At 41.8% G+C, this 26,522-nt stretch overlaps 1 protein-coding gene across 3 annotated transcripts in view; it reads left to right on the top strand.

Annotated features, from left to right (window-relative positions):
- Positions 1-19,201, top strand: part of rnf128b (ring finger protein 128b) — a 180,877-nt gene extending 161,676 nt beyond the window's left edge. For 2 of the 3 annotated variants that reach the window (XM_072271028.1, XM_072271027.1), the window contains exons 3-7: positions 3,117-3,188; positions 4,291-4,373; positions 10,984-11,080; positions 13,135-13,303; positions 14,001-19,201. In XM_072271028.1, coding sequence (XP_072127129.1) covers positions 3,117-3,188; positions 4,291-4,373; positions 10,984-11,080; positions 13,135-13,303; positions 14,001-14,119 — 540 coding nt within the window. In that variant the 3' untranslated portion in view covers positions 14,120-19,201. The other variant, XM_072271030.1, reaches the window with a different exon arrangement.
- Positions 19,202-26,522: the final 7,321 nt, after the last annotated feature.

Genomic DNA, 26,522 nt, shown 5'->3' with positions numbered 1-26,522 from the left:
TTGGCAATTTCCTTTCAAGTTTTTCTGTAATATAGTTTCCTCTTCGCTTGTTTTCTGTGTGTCCTGCTAATGCCCGGTAGGAGGAGATTCTTGCAAATATCCATTTTAATGTGGACAGAGGTATTTTTAAAAACACCTAGTGTGGGCGTAGCCTTAGCTGGCTACAAAAAGCATTTACAAGCTGTGATAATTGCCAAAGGGGGTGTTACTAAATGCTGCCATGCAGGGTGCCCAAACTTTTGCTTCGGGCCCTTTTCCTTTTTTGTTATTTTGAAACTGTGAAAGATGAAAATGAATAGTTTTCTTGCTTAAAATATTAAAGAAATGTGTCATCTTTAACTTTATGCCTTTCGGAAATCCCCTGACCTAAACATCATCAAGAATCTGTGGATAGACCTCAAAAGAGCAGTGCATGCAAGACGGCCCAAGAATCTCACAGAACTAGAAACCTTTTGCAAGGAAGAATGGGCGAAAATCCTCCAAACAAGAATTGAAAGACTCTTAGGCTACATCCACACTTTTACTCGCGTAGCTATTCACAGTAACAGAAACTTTGACCAGGGTGCCCAAACTTTTGCATGCCGCTGTATATACTTTGATAATAGGATAATAGGATATTGAACTTTTTGCTGTTGGACTCAGGCCATATTCCACCGAGATGCAACACTGGGCGTCATGGGAAGTTGTCCCTGCCTGTGGCCATCGAACTTTGCAGCTTCTCTCATGGAGTGCCACACACTCTGAGCCAATAGGCTGGTCCTGGACTTATTTCCATCTGGCATAGTTTGCATATTGTTGTTTGATTGTTTGTGGTTTTGTATTGCTATATTTATGCTCTATTCGTGGTTGGTACAGCTGTAACGAAACCCAATTTCCCTCAGGATCAATAAAGTATATCTATCTATCTATCTATCTATTGAACTGTTTGAGCTTTGTCATTCAATCTCTCCCAGTCTCCATCTAATTACAGATTTTCCCCTGCTTCTCTCTGCCCCTCTTCCCGGGCATATAAACTCACATGTTGAGTGTATCCAGCAAGCGCTGGTTTTATTTTTGACTTCTAGTGTTTTGCCCGATTGAGAATTAATTGCTGAAAGGGTGGTGTATAATCACGGCTTACAAAGGGAAATTTGTATATATAAAGGAGTGGAAGTTTCAGGGCTATTGGGAAATCAGCCTCAAAATGGAAACAGCCGAATGGTTCCAGCGGAGAGCCGGGACAGGCCCGAAGGGTCAAATGCCCTCCTTCCATGCTGTGATGACTTCATGAATTCCTCCAGCCTTAGTTGGTAGTGTGTGACTTTTCTTCTGAGGATTGTGACCTTCAGTCCCTCAGATCGTGAGTCTGAAGTTCCTAGGAGAAACCCCATCCGATGAAGAGCTGCCTTTCAGAAGAAGCATTCGGTAGAGGCCCCATTTGCCCCTTGGATTCTTGAGAGTAGAGTTCTCTCCATTTGGTGTGACCAAAATTTGACCCTCTTTCAACACCAGTAAAAACATCATCTGATCTTTATCATAGTTCAGCACTTTAAGTGATAGTGCCACAGTACCTGATTTACAACTGTGGCTTGACTTACTGTGAAACACGCGAGATGTTCTGAAAGCTTTAAAGATCCTATTAAAATGCAAGTCTAGCATTGACATAGTTCCATATTTTACCTTCTGATACTAAAGCAAGATTTTGCTTTCATGTGCAATGAGAGAAAGTGTGAAAGGGTTAGGGAGTTCTTCTGGTCACCCTCTCTTCCTCTAGGAGCACCACCAAAAACAAAATTATTAATTGACCATTTCATGTTTGTGGAAGGTTAATTATTTTTCTGTAATATTTTTTATTCACAGTATGTTGATATTAGCGGCAATTTTCTATCCCCCTTACAGAGGAGGGGATTAAAAATCAAATAGATTGCCTAGCAAGTTCTTGATCTTTAAAGTGATTTGGTGTAAATTTCTAAGATAGTTTATTATTGTAACAAGTACCGGGTACAGTGCAAACCGTGTCTTGCAATGCTGTTCATCGAAATCAATTCAATACAACAGTGCATCGAGGTAAGATAATAACAGAATACAGAATGAGGAGTTACAGTTTCAGAGAAAGTGCAGGCAGACAATAAGATGCAAGGTCACAACAAAATATGTTGTGAGGTCAAGAGTCCATCTTATCATACGAGGGATCCATTCAGTAGCCATGTAACAGCGGGATAGAAGCTGCCCTTGAGCTGGTGGTACGTGCGTTCAGACTTTTGTATCTTCTGCCTGATGGGAGAGGAGGAAGAGAGAATATCTGTAGTGGGTGGGGTTCAAATGGTTCAATTTAATATGTATAAAACCTGAAGATCTTACTCTTCACAAAAACAGCTATGACACAAGAAACCCCAAAGAATGAGTGACAGTAACATCAGGAACTCCAAAGCCCCCTCCCCCTCCCATCCATCACTATTGCAGCAGGATTATCAACCATCCCCTCCCCCTCCCCTCACTTGCACAAGCAGAAGTGCCCACCCCCACCCCCACCATGCAAGCAATAGCAAAAACCCGTAAAGATACCCTGATCTAGAGTCCATCAAAAATTTGCAGTCCATATTCCAGCATGTTGAGATCTGAGACAGGGTCTTTGATGATGTTGTCTGCCCTAATGAGGCAACGAGATGTATAGACAGAGTCCATGGAGAGGCTGCTCCGTCTGATGAGCTGTGTTGTGACCAAAACCCACTGTTGAAGTACTTTTGGATAAAAGATGCTTTAGCAAGGTAGATCCTTTTCATTCACTTCCAACATGCCATGGACCAATAGAGTTAAGCAAAGGGTCTGTGGACCCCTGGTTGGGAACTATTGACTCCTGCCAACCAATTCATATTGCTTTTGCCCAATTAATTCCTTTTATACTGTGCCAAAGCTTGTTTTTCTTCAGTTTGTATGTCAGGTGGCACAGAAGATGTGGGTTTGGAAGGTTGCCTTGTTAACATAAAACTAAAAGTACTTTTGTAGTGGGTCCTCCAGTTAGTATACAAAGAGGTGTTCCTGGATTGTAGAATGCTTTGTCAGAAGAATGTGTGAGTTGACGCATTTTACTGAGGTTTCCGGACATTACAGTAATACCCATTTTATTTTCTTTACAGAATCAACTGAAGAATGAAGCCAAGAAGGCCATTAGCCAGCTGGACTTACGCACCTTAAAGCAAGGTGACCAGGTGTGTTCTAACAGTAGATGGCACAGAACTACTGAATGGCATCCGAGGAAATTGATAAACTGCGGCCCAAATAGAAGGCTAATTGTGATGTTCTTTTAAGATCTCTTGTGAATTATTCCTCTCATTAATTTGCGTGATTCCACTGTAATGTTGCTGTCATTTCCATGCCAAGTTCAATGATTTAGTCTGAATGAGACAGGGGAATTAAAACGGCACACACCAAATGCTGGAGGAACTCAGCAGGTGAGGCAGCATCTATGGAAAAGAGTAAACCGTCTAAGTTTCAGGCTGAGACCCTTCATCAGGACTGGAAAAAAGACGAGGTCAGAGTGAGAAAGTCGGGGTGCGGGTGGGAGGGGGTGGTGAGGAAGTATTATAAGGTGGTAGGTGAAACCAGGAGAGGGAGACGGGTGAAGTAGAGAGCTGGGAAGTTGATTGGTTAAAGAGCTAAAGGGCTGGAGAAGAGGGAATCTGATAGGAGAGGAGAGAACAGAATGGAAGAAAGGGAAGGGCGAGGGACATCGGAGAGAGGAGGTAATTAGACTTTCCCACCTACAGAGGAATGTGATCCAACCGAATGGTAGGTTTGTTCTGACTGGCCTTTCCAAGCTCGCTCTTTGGGTCACAAGATGGGGGGAGGAGTTAGAGAAGATATGGGTGAAAAATCTGTTGGTGTGGAAATGGAGAAATGAGTCATTGCTTTCACGCAAATTCCAATGATTTTGAAACTGGATTGCATATCATGATATTATGTTCGACTGCAGTCTGCTGCAGCATTTATGGACTAGGTGTCTTGGACTGTATTTTTATAGTGTAGATGCAGGAAATGGAATCATTTAATTGAACAGCACAGAAACTGCAAGGCTCCGTGTGTTTAGAGGGACCACCAGACCCCATGGAAGTTGAATGTGAGGCACAGGCTTGATAGAATTCAGTCTATCCCAGTGAGATCTCCGACTCCTCATCAGCATATCCTGGACACAGCACCCCCCCCCCCCCCCCAGTTAATGAAACAGCCTTGCTGCCGCCCTTAAGGTAAAGCTGACAATCAATTGCTATTTGCTTTTTCATTTCTCTTTGTACCCCAATCCCCTGTCTCCAGGAGACTGGCCCAGATGCAGACACCTGTGCAGTGTGCATCGAAGCTTACAAGCCCAACGACGTTGTTCGCATCTTGACCTGCAAGTAAGTTGACAATACTCAAGCACTGCTGCAGAACGCAAAGGGGGTGGGGGGGGTAATGTGAGAAATTTGGGGGTTTTATAGAAATTAATGGTGCCCTGGTTAAACTCGAATAAAATGATCCAATTTCCCATCAAAATAGAAACTTGTGCAAAAGATTGCACAAATGGCGTGGGTTTACTCTTGCAAAACTCCTCCATTAATTCACAACACGCTGGAGGAGCTCAGCAGGTCGGGCAGCATCCGTGGAAATGATCAGTCAACGTATTGGGCCGGAACCCTTCGTCAGGACTGAAGAGGGAAGGGGCAGAGGCCCTATAAAGAAGGTGGGGGGAGGGTGGGAAGGAGAATGTGTTTGTAGCCCGGATATTGAACTTTTTGCTGTTGGACTCCGGCCATAGTACTTGCCAAGGGAAGTCTCACATGCAATTGTGGTTGATGTGTACATCCCTCCCTCTGCCAACCCGACATCAGCGTGTAACATCAATTACACCGTTGGGCGCAGGAGTACATTCAGCCAGAGACTCATTCCACCGGGATGCAGCACTGAGCGTCATGGGAAGTCATTCCTGCCTGTGGCCATCAAACTTAGCAGCTCCTCCCTTGGAGGGTCAGACACCCTGGTCCAATGGGCTGATCCTGGACTTATTTTCATCTGGCATGGTTTACATATTATTATTTGATTGTTTGTGGTTTTGTATTGCTATGTTTGTACTCTGTTCTTGGTTGGTGCAGCTGTAACGAAAGCCAATTTCCCTCGGGATCAATAAAGTATGTTTATTTATCTATCTCTCTATCTAGAAGGCTGGTAGATTCCAGGTGAAAAACCAGTAAGGGGAAAGATCAAGGGGTGGGGGAGGGGAAGCAGGGAGGTGATAGGCAGGAAAGGTAAAGAAGGAATAGGGGAAAGCACAATGGGTAGTTCCTCCAGCATGTTGTGAGTGTTGCTTTGACCCCAGCATCTGCAGGGTATTTTGTGTCCTCCATTAATTTGTCTGCTGAAGTATGTTATAATATTGTTTCCATAAAATTTGTTCGTACAGAGTCACACACCTAAAATGCTGGAGGAACTCGGTAGCTCAGGCAGCATCCAAATCTTCTCACTCCTAACTTCCCCCTCACCTGGCTTCAATTGTCAACTTCCAGCTTTGTATCCCCCCCCCCCCCACCTTCTTATTCTAGCTTCTTCCCCCTTCCCTTCCAATATTGACGAAGGGTCTTGGCCCAAGTTTACTTCCAATCACAAGCAAGAGAAAATCTGCAGATGCTGGAAATCCAAGCAAAACACACAAAATGCTGGAGGAACTCAGCAGTCCAGGCAGCATCTATGGGAAAGAGTACAGACGACATTTCAGGCCGAGACCCTTCAACAGCCCTGCCTGAAACATTGACTATACTCTTTTCCATAGATGCTGCCTGACCTGCTAAGTTCCTCCAGCATTTTGTGTGTGTTCCAAAGTTTACTTATTTACTTAAGCCCATCACCCTATTTGGGCAGAGATCGCAAACTGCAACTCGCCAGAGTCCTCAAGATCTCTGGAGCTTCCGCTGGTGTTTTGGTTTCACTGTTTTTTTAATGGGATGAGGTTGCTAGCCTCATGCCTAACCCTTCTCATTTTGCAGTTGGGCTTAGACCTTCCATGACAGAGTTTGGACCAAAACGTCAACTCTTTATTCCTTTCCATAGATGATGTCTACTAGGTTCCTTTAGCATTTTGTGTATGTTGCTCTGGATTTCCAGCATCTACAGAGTCTTGCGTGTTTCTGTTTATGCAAAAAAGTGGTTTCTATTCAGAACTTCGCACAAATCATTTAACAGGGTCCTGGAAGAGCTTTGGTGCAAAACGTCGATTCTTTGTTCCCCCTCTGTAGATGCTGCCTGACCTGCTGAGATTCCCAGCATTGCAGAATCTCTTGTGTTTTGTATTCAGAACTTGCAGCCAGAGGGCTGATGGAAAAAATCAATAGGGCTTTCAAAATGGGACTTCATGAGCATTTTATCCCACTAGTCATATTGCCTTATGTGGAGAGAGCAGGGAAGGGGATAAAATGAGATTGCTGTCTGACCATAAAGCCATCCTGTGTCAGAACAATTCTAGATTGTTCTGGATTGGAGCGACTGGGCTTGTACACTCTGAAATTTAGAAGGCTGAGAGGGGATCTTATTGAAACGTATAAGATTATTAAGTGATTGGACATGCTGTAGGCAGGAATGTTCCCACTGATGGGTGAGTCCAGAACCAGAGGCCACCATTTAAGAATAAAGGGTAGGCCATTTAGAACGGAGTTGAGGAAAAACTTTTTCACCCAGTGAGTGGTGGATATATGGAATGCTCTGCCCCAGAAGGCTGTGGAGGCCAAGTCTCCTGATGCTTTCAAAAAAGAGATGAATAGAGCTCTTAAAGATAGCGGAATCAAAGGTTATGGGGATAAGGCAGGAACTGGATACTGATTGTGGATGATCAGCCATGATCACAGTGAATGGTGGTGCTGGCTCGAAGGGCCGAATGGCCTACTCCTGCACCTATTGTCTGTTGTCTGTAGAAGTACCATCTACTTCGAGTGCAATCCATTTTTGTGCTCAACTACCAATAGGCTTCTTGATACTCTGTCCCGATTGGACATTATAATAAGTCCTGATGAAGGGTGGCAGTGTGAAACATTAACTGTTTATTCCCCTCCACTGATGCTGCCTGAACTGCTGAGTTCCTCCAGCATTTTATTTTTGTGTGTTGGTCTGGGTATCCAGCATCTACAGGATCTCTTGTGTTTAAGACATTATAGTTCCTTGCGATCATCTACACTGCAGTTGGTTAACATAGAAAATTACAGCACAGGCCCTTCAGCCATGACGTTGTGCTGATCTTTTAACTAGCTGTAGGACCAAACTAACCATTCCTTCCTGAGTTAACGGCACGTTTCACAAAATAAATAAATAGTCTGTAAACTCCAAAATATAGGAAGAAGCAACACCCGCAAAATGCTGAAGGAACTCATCAGGTCAGGCAGCATCTATGGAAAAGAGTGAACAGTTGATGTTTCAAGCCAAGACCCTTCTTCAGGGCGGGAGAAGGGCCTTGACCCAAAATGTCAACTCTTTACTCTTTTCCACAGATGCTGCCCAACCTGTTGTGTTCCTCCAGCATTTTGTGTGTGTTGCTTTGGATTTCCAGCGACTGCATATTTTCTAATGTAGGAAGAATCCTACTTGCTAAACAACTCTCTTATGTAATGTTCTCATCTGTTCTAATGATCTAAACAAAAACAAGTGTATTAACATGGGGCCTGAACTTGTGATTAATGGTATGGTTATGAGGAATCAGCTGACTTCAGGCATGAGGTGAGCGATCTTGTGACTGAACTGCAAAATATCAAATCAGTAATTGCATATTTTCATCCTTACTTTGAGGAAACAACACTGACGTATTAAAGACTATTGTTCAGGCTTACGTCATCTAAGCCTCCAGCAGTAAGATTCAGCATGTTTTTGACTTGAAGACAAATGCCCATAGGAGTTAAGGTGTATAGACAGGCCAACTAGTTGTAATATAGGTTGGTGAGGTTGCACCTGGATTATTGGAATATACGAAAACTACAGTATTCAAAGTTCAAAGTTAATTTTTTTATCAAATTATGTATTATCACCCTGAGGTTAATTTTCTTGCAGGTATTCACAGTAGAACAAAGAAATATAATAGAATCAATTAAAAACTACACACAAACAGACTGACAGACAATGTGTAAAAGACAAACTTTGCAAATACAAAAAAAATAAATTAATGATTTTGAGAACATTAGTTGTAGTGTCCTTGAGAGTGAGTCCATTGATTGTAGATCAGTTCATTTTGGGGTGAGTGAAGTTATCCACGCTGCTTCAGGAGCCTGATGGTTCAAGGGTAACAACGGTTCCTGAACCTGGTGGTATGGGACCTAAGGCTCCTGTACTTCCTTCCTGATGGTAGCAGCGAGAAGAGAGCATGACAGCAGAGAATGCAGCAACACTGTAGGACTTGTATGTGTCCAGGATAAAGAAGGAGGCAGGAAAAATCATTACAGACACTACCCAGCTCGCAAACTGCCTTTGCCAAAAGCTCCCTTCCGGAAACCAGTATAGGGTTATTGAAACAAAACTTCACACCATCTTAAAAGTTTCTTCCCCCAGATAGTTAATCTGATCAACCATTCTATTTAGAGGATGAGAGGGGTGATGATAGGCAGGTGAGGGAGGGAGAGAGTGGGAATGATACAAGAAGCTGAGAGGTGGAAGTGACGAAGGGCTGAAGAAATTGAAACAGGTATCTTTCTGGTTGTTTATTTATTGAATGTGTAGTAAAGTCTGAACTTGTCACTAATATCCCTCCCTATTTCTCCCCTTCTTACACCAATAGTTAATAAGAAGTTCATTGTTTCTGTTTTAAAGTAGTCTCCTCCCAGAAACTTGGCAGAGAGATATGCAATTCTACACTCCCGCCCCTTGGGCATTTCTGCTGAGGAAATATTTTAAAGCCAATCCTTTTTTTCTTTCAATGAAATCTGTTTATTTTTAACAACATCGGTCATCCATTTTCAATTCTGGCACCTGTTTCAGCTCATTGAATATTGAGACCTTTCATCATCCCCATACCTGATCACTCCAGTACAATCATGACCAGTCTTCCTCAATCTGCTCTCTGTAAGCCTAATCATTAGGAATCCAGGAGCTAACTTCTACCAAATCCTGGTGTTTGATGTGGTTTGGAAGACCAGAAGATATTGGTGCAGAATTAGGCCATTTGGCCTATCGAGTCTGCTCCACCATTTCATCACGGTTGGTCCAATTTTCCTCACAGCCCCAGTCTCCTGCCTTCTCCCCATATCCTTTCATGTCCTGACCAATCAAGAATCTATCAACCTCTGCCTTAAATATACGTAAAGACTTGGTCTCCACAGCTGCCTGTGGCAAAGAATTCCACAGATTCACCACTCACGAGCTAAAGAAATTCCTTCTTATCTCCGCTCTAAAAGGACACCCCTCTAATCTGAGTCTGTGTCCTCTGGTCTTAGACTCTCACACCATAGGAAACACCTCCACATCCACTCTTCCAAGGCATTTCACCATTCGATAAGTTTCAATGTGGTCACCCCTCGTTCTTCTGAATTCTAGTGAATACAGCCCCAGAATCATCAAATGGTCTTCATATGACAAGCCATTCAATCCTGGAATCATTTTTGTGAATCTCCTTTGAACCTTCTCTAGTTTCAGCATATCTTTTCTTTAATAAAGGGCCCAAACCTGCTCACAGTACTCCAAGTGAGGCATCACCAGTGCTTTATAAAGTTCCAACATTACATCCTTGATTTTATATCCTAGTCCTTTGCACCTCAGTTTTTTTTAATATATTTTCTCCATTTAGAAAATAGTCAACCTTTTTGTTTCTTCTACCAAAGTGCATGACCATACACTTCTCAACACTATATTCCATCTGCCATTTCTTTGCCTATTCTTCTAATCTCTCTAAGTCCTTAAGTAGCCTCTCTAATTCCCCCAAACTACCCGACCTCCAGCTATCTTCATATCGTCTGCAATCTTTTCAACAAAGCCAGTAATTCCATCATCCAAATCACTTGCACATAATGTAAAAAGAATTGATCCCAACACAGAAATCTGTGGAACACCACCAGTCACTGGCAGCCAGCCAAAAAAGGCTTCTTTATTCCCACTCTTATGCCTCCTGCCAACCATCTACTGCTTTATCCATGCTAGAATCTTTCCTGTAATACCGCGGGCTTGTAGCTTGTTAAGCAGCCTCATGTGTGGCACCTTGTCAAAGACCTTCTGAAAGTCCAAATACACATCAACCAATTGTCCTTTGTCAATCCTGCAGTGTTCCAAAAGATTTGTCAGACATGATTTTCCCTTGAGGAAACCATGCATACTAAGGCCTATTTTATCATTTGCTTCCAAGTGCCCTGACACCTCATCCTTAACAATGGACCCTAACATCTTTCCAACCACTGAAGTAAAACTAGCTGGCCTATAGTTTTCTTTCGAAGGAGGTTGGCAGCAGCTTGGAGGCAGAGATATTAGGGACATTTAAGAGACTCTTAGACAGGCACATGGATGACAGAAAAGTGAAGGGCTGTGTGGAACAAAAATGTTAGACCTTTGAGTAGGTTAAAAGGTTGGCATAACATTGTGGGCTGCAGAGCCTCTATTGTGCTGTACTGTTCTATGTTCTAATTAAACCAATTACCTCTGTTCATCAATATCAGTGTTGGGGATTACTCTGGAGTTATAAAATTATGGATAGGAGTCAGTCACAACCACTCTTCCCTCTAAGCTGTGTGGATATGCGGCCGCACAGTGACTGAAATGTTCCACACACATAGCATTTGTTGCCGCACAGCTGGAAGTTTTACTTATATGATGCACTGTGCAGTTTTCAGGCCGTGTAAAAACTTCCTGCTCAGAGCAATGGTTGGTCTGCGCAGCTGTAAAAAAAAATTAGACGGAATGTTGGTCACAACAATCCTATTGCTGATAACGGAGGATTTGCAGAGGTCATTGGTAATTGTCAATAAACAGAGGAGGCAACCAAACTTATGTTTTATGCTTTTGTGATCTTTCTTGCAGCCATTTCTTCCACGAAAACTGTATTGATCCCTGGCTTTTGGAGCACAGAACCTGCCCCATGTGTAAATGTGACATCCTGAAAGCTCTTGGAATTGAGGTGAGTTTTTCATATGTCTGCTCTGTAATATCTTGTAGATGTTGCTACAGGAAAAGCTGAAGACCAAAAGACCATAACATATAGGAGCAGAATTAGATCATTTGGCCCATCGAGTTTTCTCTGCAATTTCATAGAGACATAGTACAGAAATAAGCCCTTTGGCCCATCTAGACCATGATAAAGCTATTTAAACTGCCTACTCCCATTGTCCTGCACCAGGATCATAGCCCTTTATATGCTTACCATCCATGTACCTATCCAAATTTCTCTTAAACATTGAAATCGAGCTCGCATGCACCACTTGTGCTGGCAGCTCATTCCACACTCTTATGGCCCTCTGAGTGAAGAAGTTCCCCCTCAGGTTACTCAACAATCACTCGAGACTCCCACTCAGCCTCTGTATTAACCGTGAGTGATTCCCCCGAGAGCAAGTGAAGTGAAGCCAACAAATATCATGGCTGGTTCATTATTCTTCTCAACCCCATTCTCCTGCCTTCTCCCCATAACCATCGATGCGCCTACTAATCAAGAACCTATCAACCTCTATTTTAAATATCCCAGTGACTTGGCCCTCACAGCTATCTGGATGATTGTAATGATACATGGGCCCTGTAAAGATAATCACACTCAAAAGGAGTCTTCCTTTTATAAGCCTACGTTCACAACCTTGATATTCTAGAACACCTCGCTGACAATGAATTACATTGTTGTGAAATTGGAAATACAATAGGAGGCTTCTGTAAACAGCAAAAGAAAATTACCAGATATTCTTTTAGTGAGATTGGTTGGAGGAAACATAGAACAATAATCAAATGACCAACTAAGTTAATCTCTTAAGTCTACACAATGTCCAGATCTTTCCATTTTTCTCACATTCACGTGCCAATCTAAACGTTTCTTAAAAGTCCCTAATGTATCTGCCTCTACCACTACCCCCAGGCAGCATATTACAGGCACCTACCACTCTCTGTCTAAAACCCTTTCATCTCCTTCCAAATTATTCCCTCTCAACATAAATGAATGCCCTCTCATATTAGACATTTCATCCTTGGGAAAAAAGATACTGACTGCCTACTTTATCTATGCCTATCATAATGTTATAAACCTCTGTTAGATCCCCCCTCAGCATCCACCACTCCAGATTAAGGAACCCAATTTTGCCCAGCCTCTTGTTATAGCACGCGCTATACTCCATGCAGCATCGTGGTAAACCTCTCTGAACTGTCTCCAAGGTCTCACATCCTTCCTATAATGGGCAACCAGAACCATATGCAATACTTCAGATGTGACCTAACTAGAGTTTTATAACTGCAACATAACTTCCTGACTTTTGAACTCAGTGCCTTCACTAACAAAGGCAAGGATGCCATATACCTTCTTAACCATCCTATAGACTCATTGGAGTGGGCCCAAATGACCTTGATAGTATTTAAAATGTGGTTGTTGACTTTTTTTATATCTAGCTGGGATTAATATCTCATTAGAGAGAGCAGAGCTCATTCGACTAAAAACTCTGAATGGGTTCAAGTCTCCGCAGTGGGACTTGAACCCACAGCCTTTTGACTTGGAAGCAGCTTCTTGTGCTGCTACTCTATGGGTCTTGAGACACAAGACACTGCAGATGCTGGAATCTAGAGTAACGCACAAGATGCTGAAGGAACTCAGCACATCTGGCAGCATCTAGGAAAGAAATGGACAGTCATCATTTTGGATTGGAACTGTTCAGCTGAAGGCTCTTGCCCCAAAGCATCCACTGTATATTTCCTTCCATGGATGCTACCTTGCCTGTTGAGTGACTCTGGCATGTGTGTCATTCTGTAGGTCTATCTGTTTGATATTACTAGAAATGCATAATTGGAGCCAAATTTGATTGGACACAATTTTGAGCCATTGAGCTGAACATGCCCAACTTATTTTGCAGCAATTGTGGTACGTGAGCGTCTTGAGCCTCTGTCGATTTATTATCCATGGAGCAGCCTTGATGGGCCAAATGGCCTAATTCTGCTCCTAATTCCTATGACCTTACCTTTGAATTTCATTTCTAATTGCCACAGATTGATGTAGAAAAAGTTGAGGAATCTCCAGGGTTGGAACAGGTATCAAGTGACCCCCAAAGAACTGGGCAAGATAGAAACACTGAAGTTCCTGAGCATGCCATCTATACCCTGCCTTCACCTCTCACGGCTGAGCAATCTCCAGTGACTGAGGAGACTCACCATTTCAGTGAGTAGTTATTGTCTTGTATTTCTCCACTCTGTCTAATCTGTCATAGAATGGCTTTTAATTTGCCCACAGCCTTAGTTTCATTGACCTACCTTTTACATTCCGAAGAAATACGGGTCAGGGATAGTAATTTGTGGGCATGCTATGTTGACGCTGAAGGATGATAATACTTGCGAACTGCCCCCGGCCCATCATCGGACTGTGTTGGCCGTTGACACAAATGACACAGTTTACTGTATGTTTCAATGCACGTGACAAATAGAGCTAATCTTTAATCATTATTTTACCTTTTGATTTTAAAATTAAATATAGAAAATGCTGGAAATACTAAGCAAGGCATGCAGCCTCTGTGGAAAGAGAAGCAGAGTTAAGGTTTCAGATCAATGTTGAGTTCTGACAACGAGTCTTCAACCTGACTTATTAACTCTTTATACTTCACACTTCATTGTAAAAAGTAAACTGGATTTCTCTACCCACAGATGCTGCCTGACCTGAGTTATTTGATTTCTGATTCCAATCTGTAGATTTTTAATTTTCATTTAATTTTAATTTTTCAGATGCTGAAGATTTAATAGATTTTGTTTAAAGATTCAAGTCAACGAAGCCGTGAAAGTTTGATGGTATTTCCTAACTGCTTTGGCGTGTGTAATTATCTCTTCCCTGTGCATAGATCACTGTTTCTCTGTGCTCCCCACAGGCGAAGAACAGCGTCTCTTCAATAATGATGCTCGAGGGAATGCTCTGTCTGTCTATGTTCTGCCACAAGACAATCCAGCCTATGAAGAGATTGACCTGCGCGATGAAGTGAAGTCGTAAATACTTCCAAAGTAGTAAAACAATTAAGAGCCCGTCAGCCACCAACTGATATGGCAGGTCCCTCCGTCCAGTGAACACTTTGTTCCAAGTCTTTCGACTGGCTCACAATCTACTTTTTTGCTGCATTTTTTACGCCAATGTTTTAAAATAAAAGTCATTTTTGATAGCCTAAATATAATGGACAAATTGTGATTAGAACTGGTTTGAATCCTCAGGATCTCACGCAATCAGTCTGCTTTAATTTATCTGAGGTCCTGTGATTGCATGAGTAAGGTGAGAGGCGGAGATTATTGGACATTATTCTAAACCCTTGGATGGCGCAAGTTTAGAAATCGACGAAACCTCGGGTTTCCAAAATTGAATGGGCTGCTATATTTTCTCCCTGGTATCTGATATCTACTGTATAATGGAATCTATTTTGTTATGGGCCTTTAAACCATGCCTCAGTTCTGCTGACCACTGCACTAGAAGAAAATGCATACAAAAGATTAATTGTTCATCCGATTAACACAATGCTATTGCAAAGAACATGTGCTGTTTATTGGTGGCATTGCTCCCAGATAATTGGTTCCCTGATATGGAGAGTCCTTTCACTTATCAGTCACATAGTTATAGTGGTGTTGCTAGTACATTTGCTTCATAATTACTGGTACGTTTACCAGTAAATTTTACTTTAGTGAAAATAACAGATAATTTTTTGTTTTTTTTAAGCTTCTGAAAAAGTAAAATGATCAGTTATAAAGGCAAGTTATTCAACCCATTCAGGGATTCTGAAGCAAACCAAATCTACAGCCCTAAAACCACCAATGGCTTTTAATCAAACTTTATGGTCAAAGAGCATTTTTAATGACCCTTTGCAGAATTGGCTTCCTTTATGCAAATTACTGATTTTGTTTCCAAAAGCAAACTTAAATCCTGAATAAAGTTACTCTATTTTGGAGATAAAATGTGTTTGTGGGTACGTTATTTGAAGAATATTATCAAAAATTTGGGAGAGGAAGATGCGTCAGCTCCTGATGTGGAACTGAATTTTCTATGTTAATTCTGTTATTCACTATTTTTTGTTGAAAGTTGTTTTTTTTTTCTGCTGCTAGTCACATGCATCTTCAAGAGTCCCAGGAGTAGGAGTGATAGGGAAAATTATCATCTTATTTTAATTTTTAATACACTTTCTGCAACTGCCCAACTTTATACGGTGTTCTCAGAGTTCTTGCACACACTGAATGCTAATAGTATTTGGCTGATGAGCAACTTGTGTCACATGCCCTCACTCAACAATGACAGGTGACTTTCATATTGAAATCTATCGAATATTGAAAGGCCTGGGATCAGGGGTTCCCAGCCCGTGGTCCATGGAACCCTTGGTTAGTGGTAAGGGCCCATGACATAAAAAGGGTTGGGAACCCCTGGCCTAGATAGAGTGGATGTGGAGAGGGCATTTCCTAAAGTGGGGGAGACAAGGACCAGAGGGCACGACCTCAGAACAGAAGGATGTCCCATTAGAACAGAGACGAAAAGGAATTTCTTTAGCCAGAGTTGGTGAATCTATGGAATCCATTGCTAAGTATGGCTGTGGAGGCCAAGCCATTGGGTATATTTGAAGCGGAGGTTGATAGTCTCCTGATTAGGAAGGGTGACAATGGTTATGGGGTGAATGGGCTTCAGAGGGTAATAAATTGTTCATGATGGAATGATAGAGCAGATTAGATGAGCCAAATGTCCTAATTCTACTCCTATGTCTTATGGTCTTATTCAATGGATATACCTGGTGTGATACTGCAGGTAGTTCATTGGCTCGTTTGGTTAATTATTCATACTGTCAATACAATACAATGATATGCAGTACCATTCCAAACCCAGTGGGGTTGCATTGTGAATCACCCTCTAGAGATCCTTGAACATAAGAGCCTAGAAACCATATGAAAATGCAGTGCTTACAACTTATTATTACACTTCCAAAGGTCAAAAACAGTTCCTGCTGCCTATTACTTTGGTAGACTGAGATCTTGTTAGATTATAATTTCCTTAGCATTTACCACAGTTCTTTGTACTTGGTTTTCTAACACATCTTCCCACAGAGTCATAGAACACTACACCACATAAACTGACCCTTCGACCCATCTTGTCTGTGCTGAACTACTATTCTGCCTGGTGCTATCGACCCATGCCCATAACTCCCCATACCCCTCCCATCCATGTACATATTCAAAATTTTGCTTAAATATTGAAATCGAACCCCCATCCACTACTTCTGCTAGTGGCTCATTCCACACTCACACCACCCTCATGTTCCTCTTAAATATTTCACCTTTCACCCTAAACCCATGACCTCTAGTTCGTCTTGCTCAATCTCAGTGGGAAAGCCTACTTGCATTTACACTACCTATACCCCTAATAGTTTTGTATATCTAAGTATACATTGGAAAGTTATCACTGTGTAATGTCCACCGTTCATCTTATTGTACAGGGAGTTATATTTGTCTTCCAGACATACAGCTAAATTTCATTTCCAGGCATGTGAACTGTGTATAGAAATCCATTTTACTTGTGTTGCTTTAAATTTAATCTTTTTAATGTGGTACAACAACAAGTTCTAACCTTCTGGCATTCCTCGTCTCCTGGCTTCAGCCATCACCTTCTATCTTGTGCTTCTTCCCCTCTCTCCACTTTATTCTGGCTTCTTCCATCTTCCTTTCACAATCCTGATGAAGGGTCTCCGCCCCAAACGTTGACTGTTTATTCCTCTCCATAGATGCTGCCTGGCCCCAGCATTTTGTGTGTGTTAGTCTGGCTCTCCAGTACCTGCCGAACCTCTTATGTTTACAATAACTCCTCCAAGCATCAGTTTCTTCGGAAACACATGAAGATTTAACAGAAACAGCTTACACCATTATAGCAGTTTAGTGAATAGAAATTAAACCTCTCCAAGAATGTTCTATCACTCTCATTAATAATTAGGTAAATGAAAAAGATGCTAGGCTATTACTTCCATGAAAAGCAGGCAAGATCTCCATATAGACCAAGCTAATACTTAAACCTCAGTCAACTTAATCAAAAGAGATTAAGTGCCCACAATCATCTTGATACTTGTGAGAAACTGCTATTTGCAAATTGTCTATGTTCAAATAGTGACTGAAATGTTGTTTTTGGCTGTAAAGTTATTGAATGTATTGATAGGGCAGCATGGTGGTGGAGGTAATGGACTGCTGTCTCCAGTGACCTTGGTTAATCCAGCTTTGAGTGCTGTCCATGTGGAGTCTGCACATTCTCCTTGTGACCATACTCCTTTCTCCAGGGTCTTCCAATCTCTGTCTGTTATCTTGCATGTTGCTGAGTTTATTGGCCACTGTAAATTGCACCCCCCCCCCCCCACCACCCCGTGTAGATGAGTGTTAGAATCTGGTGGGAGTTGATGGGGATGTGGGAAGAATAAATTACAGGGAAAATTAGTGAGGAATGAGATTATGCTATGAGGTAGCAGAGACTTGATGGGTCAATTTGAACCGCTCTCTGTGTCATAAGAAAGTATGGTGCCAGACTCGAATTTATGTGGTCCTATTTTAATCCGAACAATACTAGAAGCAGATTGTTGGATCTGGCATTTTGATTATCTTGCTTTATACTCAACAGCTAGTTTCAATAGATGCCAAATGGAACTACGATGTTGAGGACAATAGTACATCGAACTATAACATGGCCACCACGGAAACTTGACTGTCACAAGGGCAGGAATGGCGGCTGAATGTTCCGGGGTTCAAATGTTTCAAAAGGGCCTGGGAGGGAGGCAAAATAGGTGGAGGACTGGCATTGCTAATCAAGCATGGTATCACAGCTGCAGAAAGGGGTTGTAGCGGAGGGATTCAGTGTAGGTGGATGCAAAGATCATCACTAAACGTGCAGCGTTCTCTTCCTTCGCTTCCTGTATTAACCTGGGGTATGTCTTATCTAGCCTTGGGGACTGACCTCTCCTAAAGTTTCTCAAAGGTTCTATCACACCCTTTTACCGTCAACATGTTCTACCATGTCATATCCTGTTCTCATAAAAGTCAAGATCCTTCTCGCTGCTGAATACTGAGGATAGAACATTACAGCACAGCACAGGCCCTTTGGCCCTTGATGATGCAGAGCATGCTTTGCAGCTGTCCCATAAAATAGAGGTCTACCTAGTGTTTAAACTGCAGTCATTCTTCATTCCTTCTTCATACTTAACAATTTTGTGCAGCTGGTAGGTTAGAAAACATTGTGCAGAATAGATCACTTCTCAAGAGTCCACCAACTTCTGGATTTGCTCTTTAGGTATTATCCTGGCACAAGTGGTAGTTAGTTAAGAGTAATTACATTAACACCAGAGGTGTAACAATCCCCAGTGAAAGTAAGAAATAGCACCAGTAGATGTGATGGACAGACTCTGTGAATATCCCAGGGAACATGTGGCAGGAAAGATTTCATGTCAGTGTATTGGCTGCTATGTTTTATTCCCCTCATTTACTTGGCTGCTGTAACTAGCTGCAACATTGTTTAAATCCTGCCCTTCTGAAAGAAATCATCCACCTCCAACCATCCATCAGTCACCAAAGCTACTGTGTTAATGGGAAGTAAAAAGGGTTGCTGAACCAAATCCAGTGTGTATCCCAGTGAGCAGAAGTGATTAAAATCTCCCCATCCCCAACCACCCCAAAAGAACCATCCACTTTTTGCAGTTTACCTCCTGTAGAAGATTTAAAAGCCTTAATGATTAAAGAAAATAAAATAACAGTTTGAAGCAATATGCAACATTCATATTAATCTCATGCACTTTATGCAGGGAACTTGAATGATTCTTTTCTAATTTGCCCCCATGGGTGATCTGGATTGAGAAGGTTCTACTTGAATACCTGTGAAAGAAACTTCTCAAAGAACTTTGAGAACTTAATGGTTTGTTTTTTTTTAAGGCACGTAAAAATTTAAGGAAGAAATCAGCATTTGTACCAGAATTTTTTGCTTGGGAATATATTGTACATGATTTAAAACACAAATTGTAAGAACTGCTTTATCAAACTGTACATTTTGATGATTTAATAAACTTTATTGTTTATAAATTAATTTCTCTGGAATAATCTGCATGTTGGTATACCATTGATGGTTAAAATATGGAGACTTCTTTACTCATTTGGTCTGTCAGTCTTAGACACTTCAGAGAGCATCTATGCATTAGAAAGCACTCATATGTCATAAAATTAACGTATAAATTTTGAAGAAAGTCAGCAAGCTGTAAATGATACATACATTTGACTGCATGCCATCATACCGCTCAGGAAGGAGACGCACTCTGTCTCCTAGCGATGAATGTACTTTAGCACAAAAAGTGGCTACCCAAAACGTTTGACCTAAGTCAAACAATTTAAAGGCAATGCTACCAAATACTAAGAAAGTGTATGTAAACTTCTGACCCACTGGGAAAGTGATGAAAGAAATAAAAGCTGAAATAAATCATTCTCTCCACTATTATTCTGACATTTCACATTCTTAAAATAGTGATCATAACTGACCTAAGACAGGGAATGTTCTCTAGGATTAAATGTCAAGAATTGTGAAAAGCTGAGTTTAAATGTATTTGGCTAAGGTGTATGTAAACTTCTGACTTCCACTGTACATCGAAACATACAAAGAAATGTATCATTTGCATTAGCGACCAACACAACTTCGGGCATCCCACAAGTGTCACCACATATTCTAGCACCAATATAGCATGCCCGAACAACACAAAACAAAACACAACAAGCAACAAAACAATAATGCCAGCACAAGCTCCTTATCTCAGAAAGGATGTGTTGTCATTGGAGAGAGTCCGGAGGAGGTTCACGAGGATGATTCTGGGAATGAAGGGGCGTCTGCCTACTTTGGGCCTGTGCTCACTGGAAGTTAGAAGAATGCATGGGGATCTCATTGAAACCCCCAAATGTTGAAAGGACAAGATAAGGTGGACGTGGAGAGGATGTTTCCTCTGGTGGGAGTATCCAAAACAAGAGGGCACAGCCTCAAAATGGAGGGGTGACGTTTTAGAACAGAAATAAGAAGTTTTTTCTGTTAGCCAGAGTGGTGGATCTGTGGAATGCTCTGCCACAGACTGCAGTGGAGGCCAAGTCCATGGGTATATTTATAGCGGAAGTTGATAGATTCCTCTTTGGTCAGACGTCAAGGGATATGGCGAGCGGGCAGCTGTATGGGTTTGAATGGGATATGGCATTAGCCATAATGAAATGGCAGAGTTGACTTGATTGGCTGAATGGCCTAATTCTGCTTCTACATCTTAAGGTCTTTCATGCCTCCCACCCAAGCTATGCCAGCATGGAAATAGCTCCAAGGAATTTTACCTGCAAGGCTAAATTAATAAACTGAAAAGGTTCTCCCTGGAACAAAGTTTGCTTTAGGAATAAAAGATTATGAATACTTCAGACACCAGCCCTTTTGGAAAATAGTCCATGCATTCAGGAGCAACGTTCAAAACTTAAAGGGAAATGTCACTAGAAAGAAAACCTTATGCAGAGAGTGGCTATGCTCAGTAATTCACTGCCAGTATGGATGTTGGAAACAGAAACAGTGTGTGTTTGGCTCCCTCTGCCTTTACACATTGAAAGCTCTCTCATCTTTGAATTAGTGACCAACCATAGAGACTCTGAAGCTGATAACATTTCGAAGAATTATCTCCTTTCAATTTGTTCTTCTAATTAAATTAGAAACAGGCAATAAAAGTCAAGAGCAAATTCATGTCCCAATTTTGCAAACTGACAAGTGGATGTACATAAGGAATTGGAAGTGAAGTACGCTTCTGTCTGTTCTACCTTTGACTAAGAATCTCTATCTCATTCCCTGACTCCCATTTACCTTTAATCCATCACTTGGTATCCGCAGCCTTTGTGATGAAGGATTAACAGCCCCATAAGGGAAAATGTTGCTATATCTCCCAGTCTGAATTTATTAACCCCTTATCCTGAGATCACAGCTACTTCAAAGCTCTAGGGTTAACTCACACACTCAATACCTACCCTCAGAACTTATTTTATTTTTAGTTTCTATTTGAGATTCAGCGCAGAGAAGGCCCTGACACTCAGCAATCCCCCAATTTAATCTTAGCCTAATCATGGAACTATTTACAATGACCAATTGACCTACCAACCAGTATGTCTTTGGACTGTGGGAGGAAACTGGAGCACCCAGAGGAAACCCACACAGTCATGGGAAGAATGCACAAACTCCTCACAGGCAGTGGCGGGAATTGAACCCTCATCACGGGAACTGTAAAGCGTTGTACTAACAACTACGCTACCATGTTCTTTTTCTTACTTCTTTTGTGCTGCATTGGATCCAGAGTAACAATTGCTTCATTTCCCTTTACACTTGTGTACTGGAAATGACCTTTAATAATCTTGAAGTAGGCTCTTTCAATCTGTTCCACCTTCAACTCAAGATTCTCCAACTCATTCCGTGATTCTATTAATCTCTAATTAATCACACGGCATCGCATCCTCTGAGATGCAGGATTAAAAACCCCTCTGAGTGAAGAAGTTCCTTTATCTCCCATTCTGAATTTGTTACCCACTTATCCTGAGATCACACCTACTTCAAAGCTCCAGAGTCAGCACACAGTCAATACCTTCCCTCGGAAAAGATTGTTTCAAAAGATTGTAAAATGCTGATGATTTGTGACATATATGTTGTGATTTTGCCCCAGAGTGTTTTATGCTAGAAGGTCCAGATTGTGTGGTGGGATCTCCAATGCTCCTCCTGACCCATGGGGAAATTAACTATGTTGGAGATGTTCTTTGCATCCCAAAGTCTCATCTGCTCTTGAATACAGCTCCCACCAGATTTGGCTAGGTGGGGAAGCTGCCACTGTTTCCCTCTTCATGTCTTGGGTTAAAAAAGCAGATTGGGCTCCAGCACTGGATCCTGACGTATTGTACGTAGCTAAGCACCAAGCAGTAACATTCTTACCATAACATACAACACGGGCTCTCTGTTCTGGATGCGAGAACATTTAAAACTGCAAGTTGTTTGAATACGGTGGGGGAGGAGTATATTTCACCTGTCAATATTCCTAGGATGCACAACACCAATCCCAAAGTCCTCTAAGAACAGTATCATAATCAAGAGAGTAGATGAGCAATATCCCATCGCACTGTGACTTTTAAGTCTCTGCCTTATCTATATGTTAACCACTTACGCTATGTGAGCAGTGTATAATATTTAGTGTTCATGGCCGCGCCTCTTCCACTTTCAAGTGCCCGAAGTCTTAAAAGATCCCTGTATTCCATCAACACTGATCTACTCTGCAACTCCTACACCCTGTTGGATCTGGATACTTTTGCAATCCAAATGTTCTTAAGAAGTCAAGAATGAGGCATATGATTATTTTATCAAGTATTACAAGATAAAAAAAAAGTGATAGGGAACAAAGAAAAGATCCAAAAAGATAGTTGCTGTCTTCTCATACCCGGGATCAAAAAAGTATGACTATGACTATGACTACAGACCTCCTATGGGTAAGAAAAAAAATTCCTCCCTCCTCCCTTCTTCTATTCCCCAGTCTGGCCTTTCACCTCTTTACATATACCTATCACTTCCCCCTGGGTCCCCTCCTCCTTCCCTTCCTCCCCTGGTCCACTCTCCTCTCCTATTAGATTCCTTCCTCTCCAGCCCTTTACCTTTCCCACCCACCTGGGTTCACCTTTCACCTTCCAGCTATCTTCCTTCCCTTCCCCCCACTTATTTTGTTCTGCTGCCTTCCCCGTTCATTTCCAGTCCTGAAGAAAAGTCCCAGTCTGAAATGAGAACTATTTATTCGTTTCCATAGACGTTGCCTGACTTGCTGAGTTCCTCCAGCATTTCTAGAGATAACAGAAATTCCACTGATAAAAATTATCCAAGGAATAGCCAGATTCAAGTAGCTTAACACCTGCTACTGAAACTAAGAAGTTTCCAGAAATACACATAAGCAACTGTACCATAATTGCTGGAACTTTCGCTGAGCAATGACATGTATATAGATGATTATATTAAAAATACAACAAGCATAGGAAAGTTAAACTACAAGAAGTTACGCCCCAATCCAACAACCCCTTGATCCACTGATGGTAACAATGACTAATTGTCATTGGAGGGAGGAGAAGATGGTGACGCGACGCCTCGCGTGCGGCCGTTCCGAATGAATATCGATATGTGTAACTAGGGGTGCCGTGCACAATCCGGATTTGATGGAGACAGCCGTGAGGAGCACAGAGGAGCATCTGGAGTAACTTAAGAAATGCCTGCTTCACTGCCGTTGCTACTGTGCGATCAAGAATCTCTGGAGACAAAGGCCCCAAATCCTCGGCTTTGCTTATCGCCTGTTGCCAGGGCTGGAGTCGGAACGCTCTTCAGAGATGGTGCTCGGTGTCGGGAGGTGGTCGGAGGCTCGGAGTTTTTTGGACGGACTCAGAGTCGGACTGTGGTCGGATGCTGCATCGGCAAGTTTGCAGCGCTGGATGTTTACTGTCTGCATGAAATGATGGGACTTTTGAGAGACTTTGAGACTTTTATGGTGCATGGTCTGTTCTTATCAAATTACGGTATTGCTTTGCACTATTGTAACTATGTGGTTTTTGTTAGTTTTTATGTCGGTTTGTCATGTGTTTTCGTGATATCATTCTGGAAAAACATTTTATCATTTCTTAATACATGCATTACTAAATGACAATAAAAGAGGACTGCGTGTCCTCATAATCATAATCTCTGGGATTTCCAGTCCAAGTCTCTTCACCACCTTTAGGACACTGCCTCAATCAGTGTTTTTTTTACCCTTTTCCTCCCTCTCTTTGTCTGCCTCTATCTTTCACCTGCCACTGTCCTCTAACTTCACCTCCCCTATCTGGCACTATCTGCATGTTATCCTACAACCCCACCCCCCACTTCAGTCTCCAATCACCTCAGATATCTTTCCTACCATTCCTCTTCTCCTCTTTATAATGGCCGTCTCACCTCTCACCTCATAATCCCGATGCAGGATTTCGACCCAAAATGCTGACATTTCCAATCCTTCCACTGATGCTACTCACTCTGTTGAGATCTCCCAACAGGATTGTTTGTTGCTCCAGATTCCGATGTGAGGGATACCTGCTTCCTGGCCCAGCGGCTTCTTGGTTTGGCCAACCTTAGTTTTCTAAACACAGCATCTGCCACTTATAAAGATCAAACGGTTGTTTAGCTTCTGGTCATAAACAGCAGCCAATCTTCAGCTGTTATCATGTAATTGGCAAGCGGTAATCAGTCTGAAGTTTGAAAACATATCTTTGCAAAAATACACGTCCTCTATAGCAGGGGCTCCCAACCTGGTGTCCACAGAGCCCTCGGCTAATGGTAAGGGTCCATGGCATAAAAAAGGTTGGGAACCCCTGGTATATAGAAAGTAGGATGTTGGTCACTGCACCAGGCTTACTGCTACTCAAGAGGAGCAGTATAAGATTATACTGATGATACAGTATAAGAGTATAAGATTATATAATTTGGCCTGTTTCAAAACAGACAACACTGGCCAAGTTGCTTAGTTTAAGGAAGCATTCAAATGCAGGCAATTACTTAGCATATCGATAACTGATCTATTAATGTTATAAGGTTGGCTTTACAGCATTGAATGTGGGGATCTGGGAACTATGTCTTTTGGACTGATTGTGTACAAAGGGTATCTGAAGGAATATCATATACATGTGAAGTCACTCAAGTGGCAAAGAAACCTTATAAATGTAGAGAGCAGTTCAGGCTTATTAGGAATGGTGCAAGGAACATCGAGAAGCATGAAAGAAGCATGGGGTGAACTAGAGTCCATTCCTCAGCCTTCAATCTCTGCAATGGGCGATTCATTAGTCTGCACCATTGGTGTGTCCTTTTAGCTTACAGGAATTGTACCTGTGCTTTGGAAATCCATTGCATTTTAGAAATAGTTTGTAATTTGGAAATGTTTAAGATATAAATCCTCTGTGAGTTTTAAATGTATTTTAAGAATGTTGTTTATTTAAATGTGCATCACTGAAAATAAATGAACTGTGTGTTAAACTATTTTGTTATCTGGAAGTATCTGCTCTTTGGTAGGAAGGTGGGGAGACCCACTGTTCAAATAGTGGATATTGGCAGCTAGACACTGTGGGCAATAAACAGGGAAGTGAATTAGTCTTTGCAGATTGGGTAGTTACAGTATAACCTCCCTTTAGTGAGGGTACCCATAGCTACTTATATCAGATAGGACTTAAGGTGTTTGGATAAGTTTAGAACTTCATGGTCGGCAAACCAAATACCACCAAATCAGCCTCTACAGGTTTTTGTGTCTCTACTGCCTAAGTGCTACATTATTGACCAAGGGAGTGGACTCAGCTAGTTCCATCATGAGCACAATCCCCTCCATCAATCTTGAAGAGGCATTGCTCAAGAAGTCAGCATCCATTATTAAGGACCCTTACCATCTGAGAAATGCCTCTTCTCATTACTACCATCAGAGAGAAGGTACTGGAGCCTGAAGACACACACTCAACCTTTTAGGAGCAGCTTCTTCCCCTCTGCCATCAGATATCTGAATGGTCCATGAACACTATCTCACTATTCCTCTTTCATACTGTTTACTTATTTATTGTTTATTATAACTTACAGTTATTTTTCTGTCACTGCTGCCACAGTCAACACATTTCACGACACATGGCAGTGTTAATCAAACTGATTTTGGTTCCAGTTCAGAACCTCTTTAGTAATCTGCCTGACCCATACCTAGTAATGGGGTGACAAAGGCCAGCAGATGCTGGAACCTGAAGCAACAATCAATCTACTGGAAGAACTCAGTGGGTCATGCGGCATCTGTGGGGAGGAAGAAAATTCGATACATGGTTATGATCCAAAATGCCCTACAAGTGATGATCGACCTGCTGAGTTCCTCTGCGGGGGTTCCCAAGCTGGGATCCACTGACCCCTCAAGCATAAAACAGGTTGGGAACCCCTGTGATTGTTTGTTGAATAGTAATGGAATATTCAACTACATTTCTTGCAGAGCAGACTAAAATGTTACAGAGCATGAATGAGCTTCCTGGCTATTTTACGACATTAAAAGAGTTGAGTATTTGCAAATGATTTAATAATATACTAGATCATTTTTTGTCTGTTTATATGAGTAACAAAGCAAAATAACCACCAGTAATTCATTAAACAAGAGATAGTGCAGGGATTGGGTAAAAGAAAACTAAGTTCTCTGTGCTATGATTTGATTTCGAAAGGTGGTTTTATATCTGCTCCTCAGTATAGGAAGTATCAATCTCACATCTCCACAGGTTGATTGAAATTGCTCTGGTGACCACTGTGCAAAGTTAACAGCAAAGCCATCCCACAAGCTACTTCACTGAACGACAGC

Source organism: Mobula birostris, chromosome 10, assembly GCF_030028105.1.
Source record: "Mobula birostris isolate sMobBir1 chromosome 10, sMobBir1.hap1, whole genome shotgun sequence".
NCBI classification, from domain to species: domain Eukaryota; kingdom Metazoa; phylum Chordata; class Chondrichthyes; order Myliobatiformes; family Myliobatidae; genus Mobula; species Mobula birostris.
This window is presented reverse-complemented; position numbering and strand designations above follow the sequence as displayed.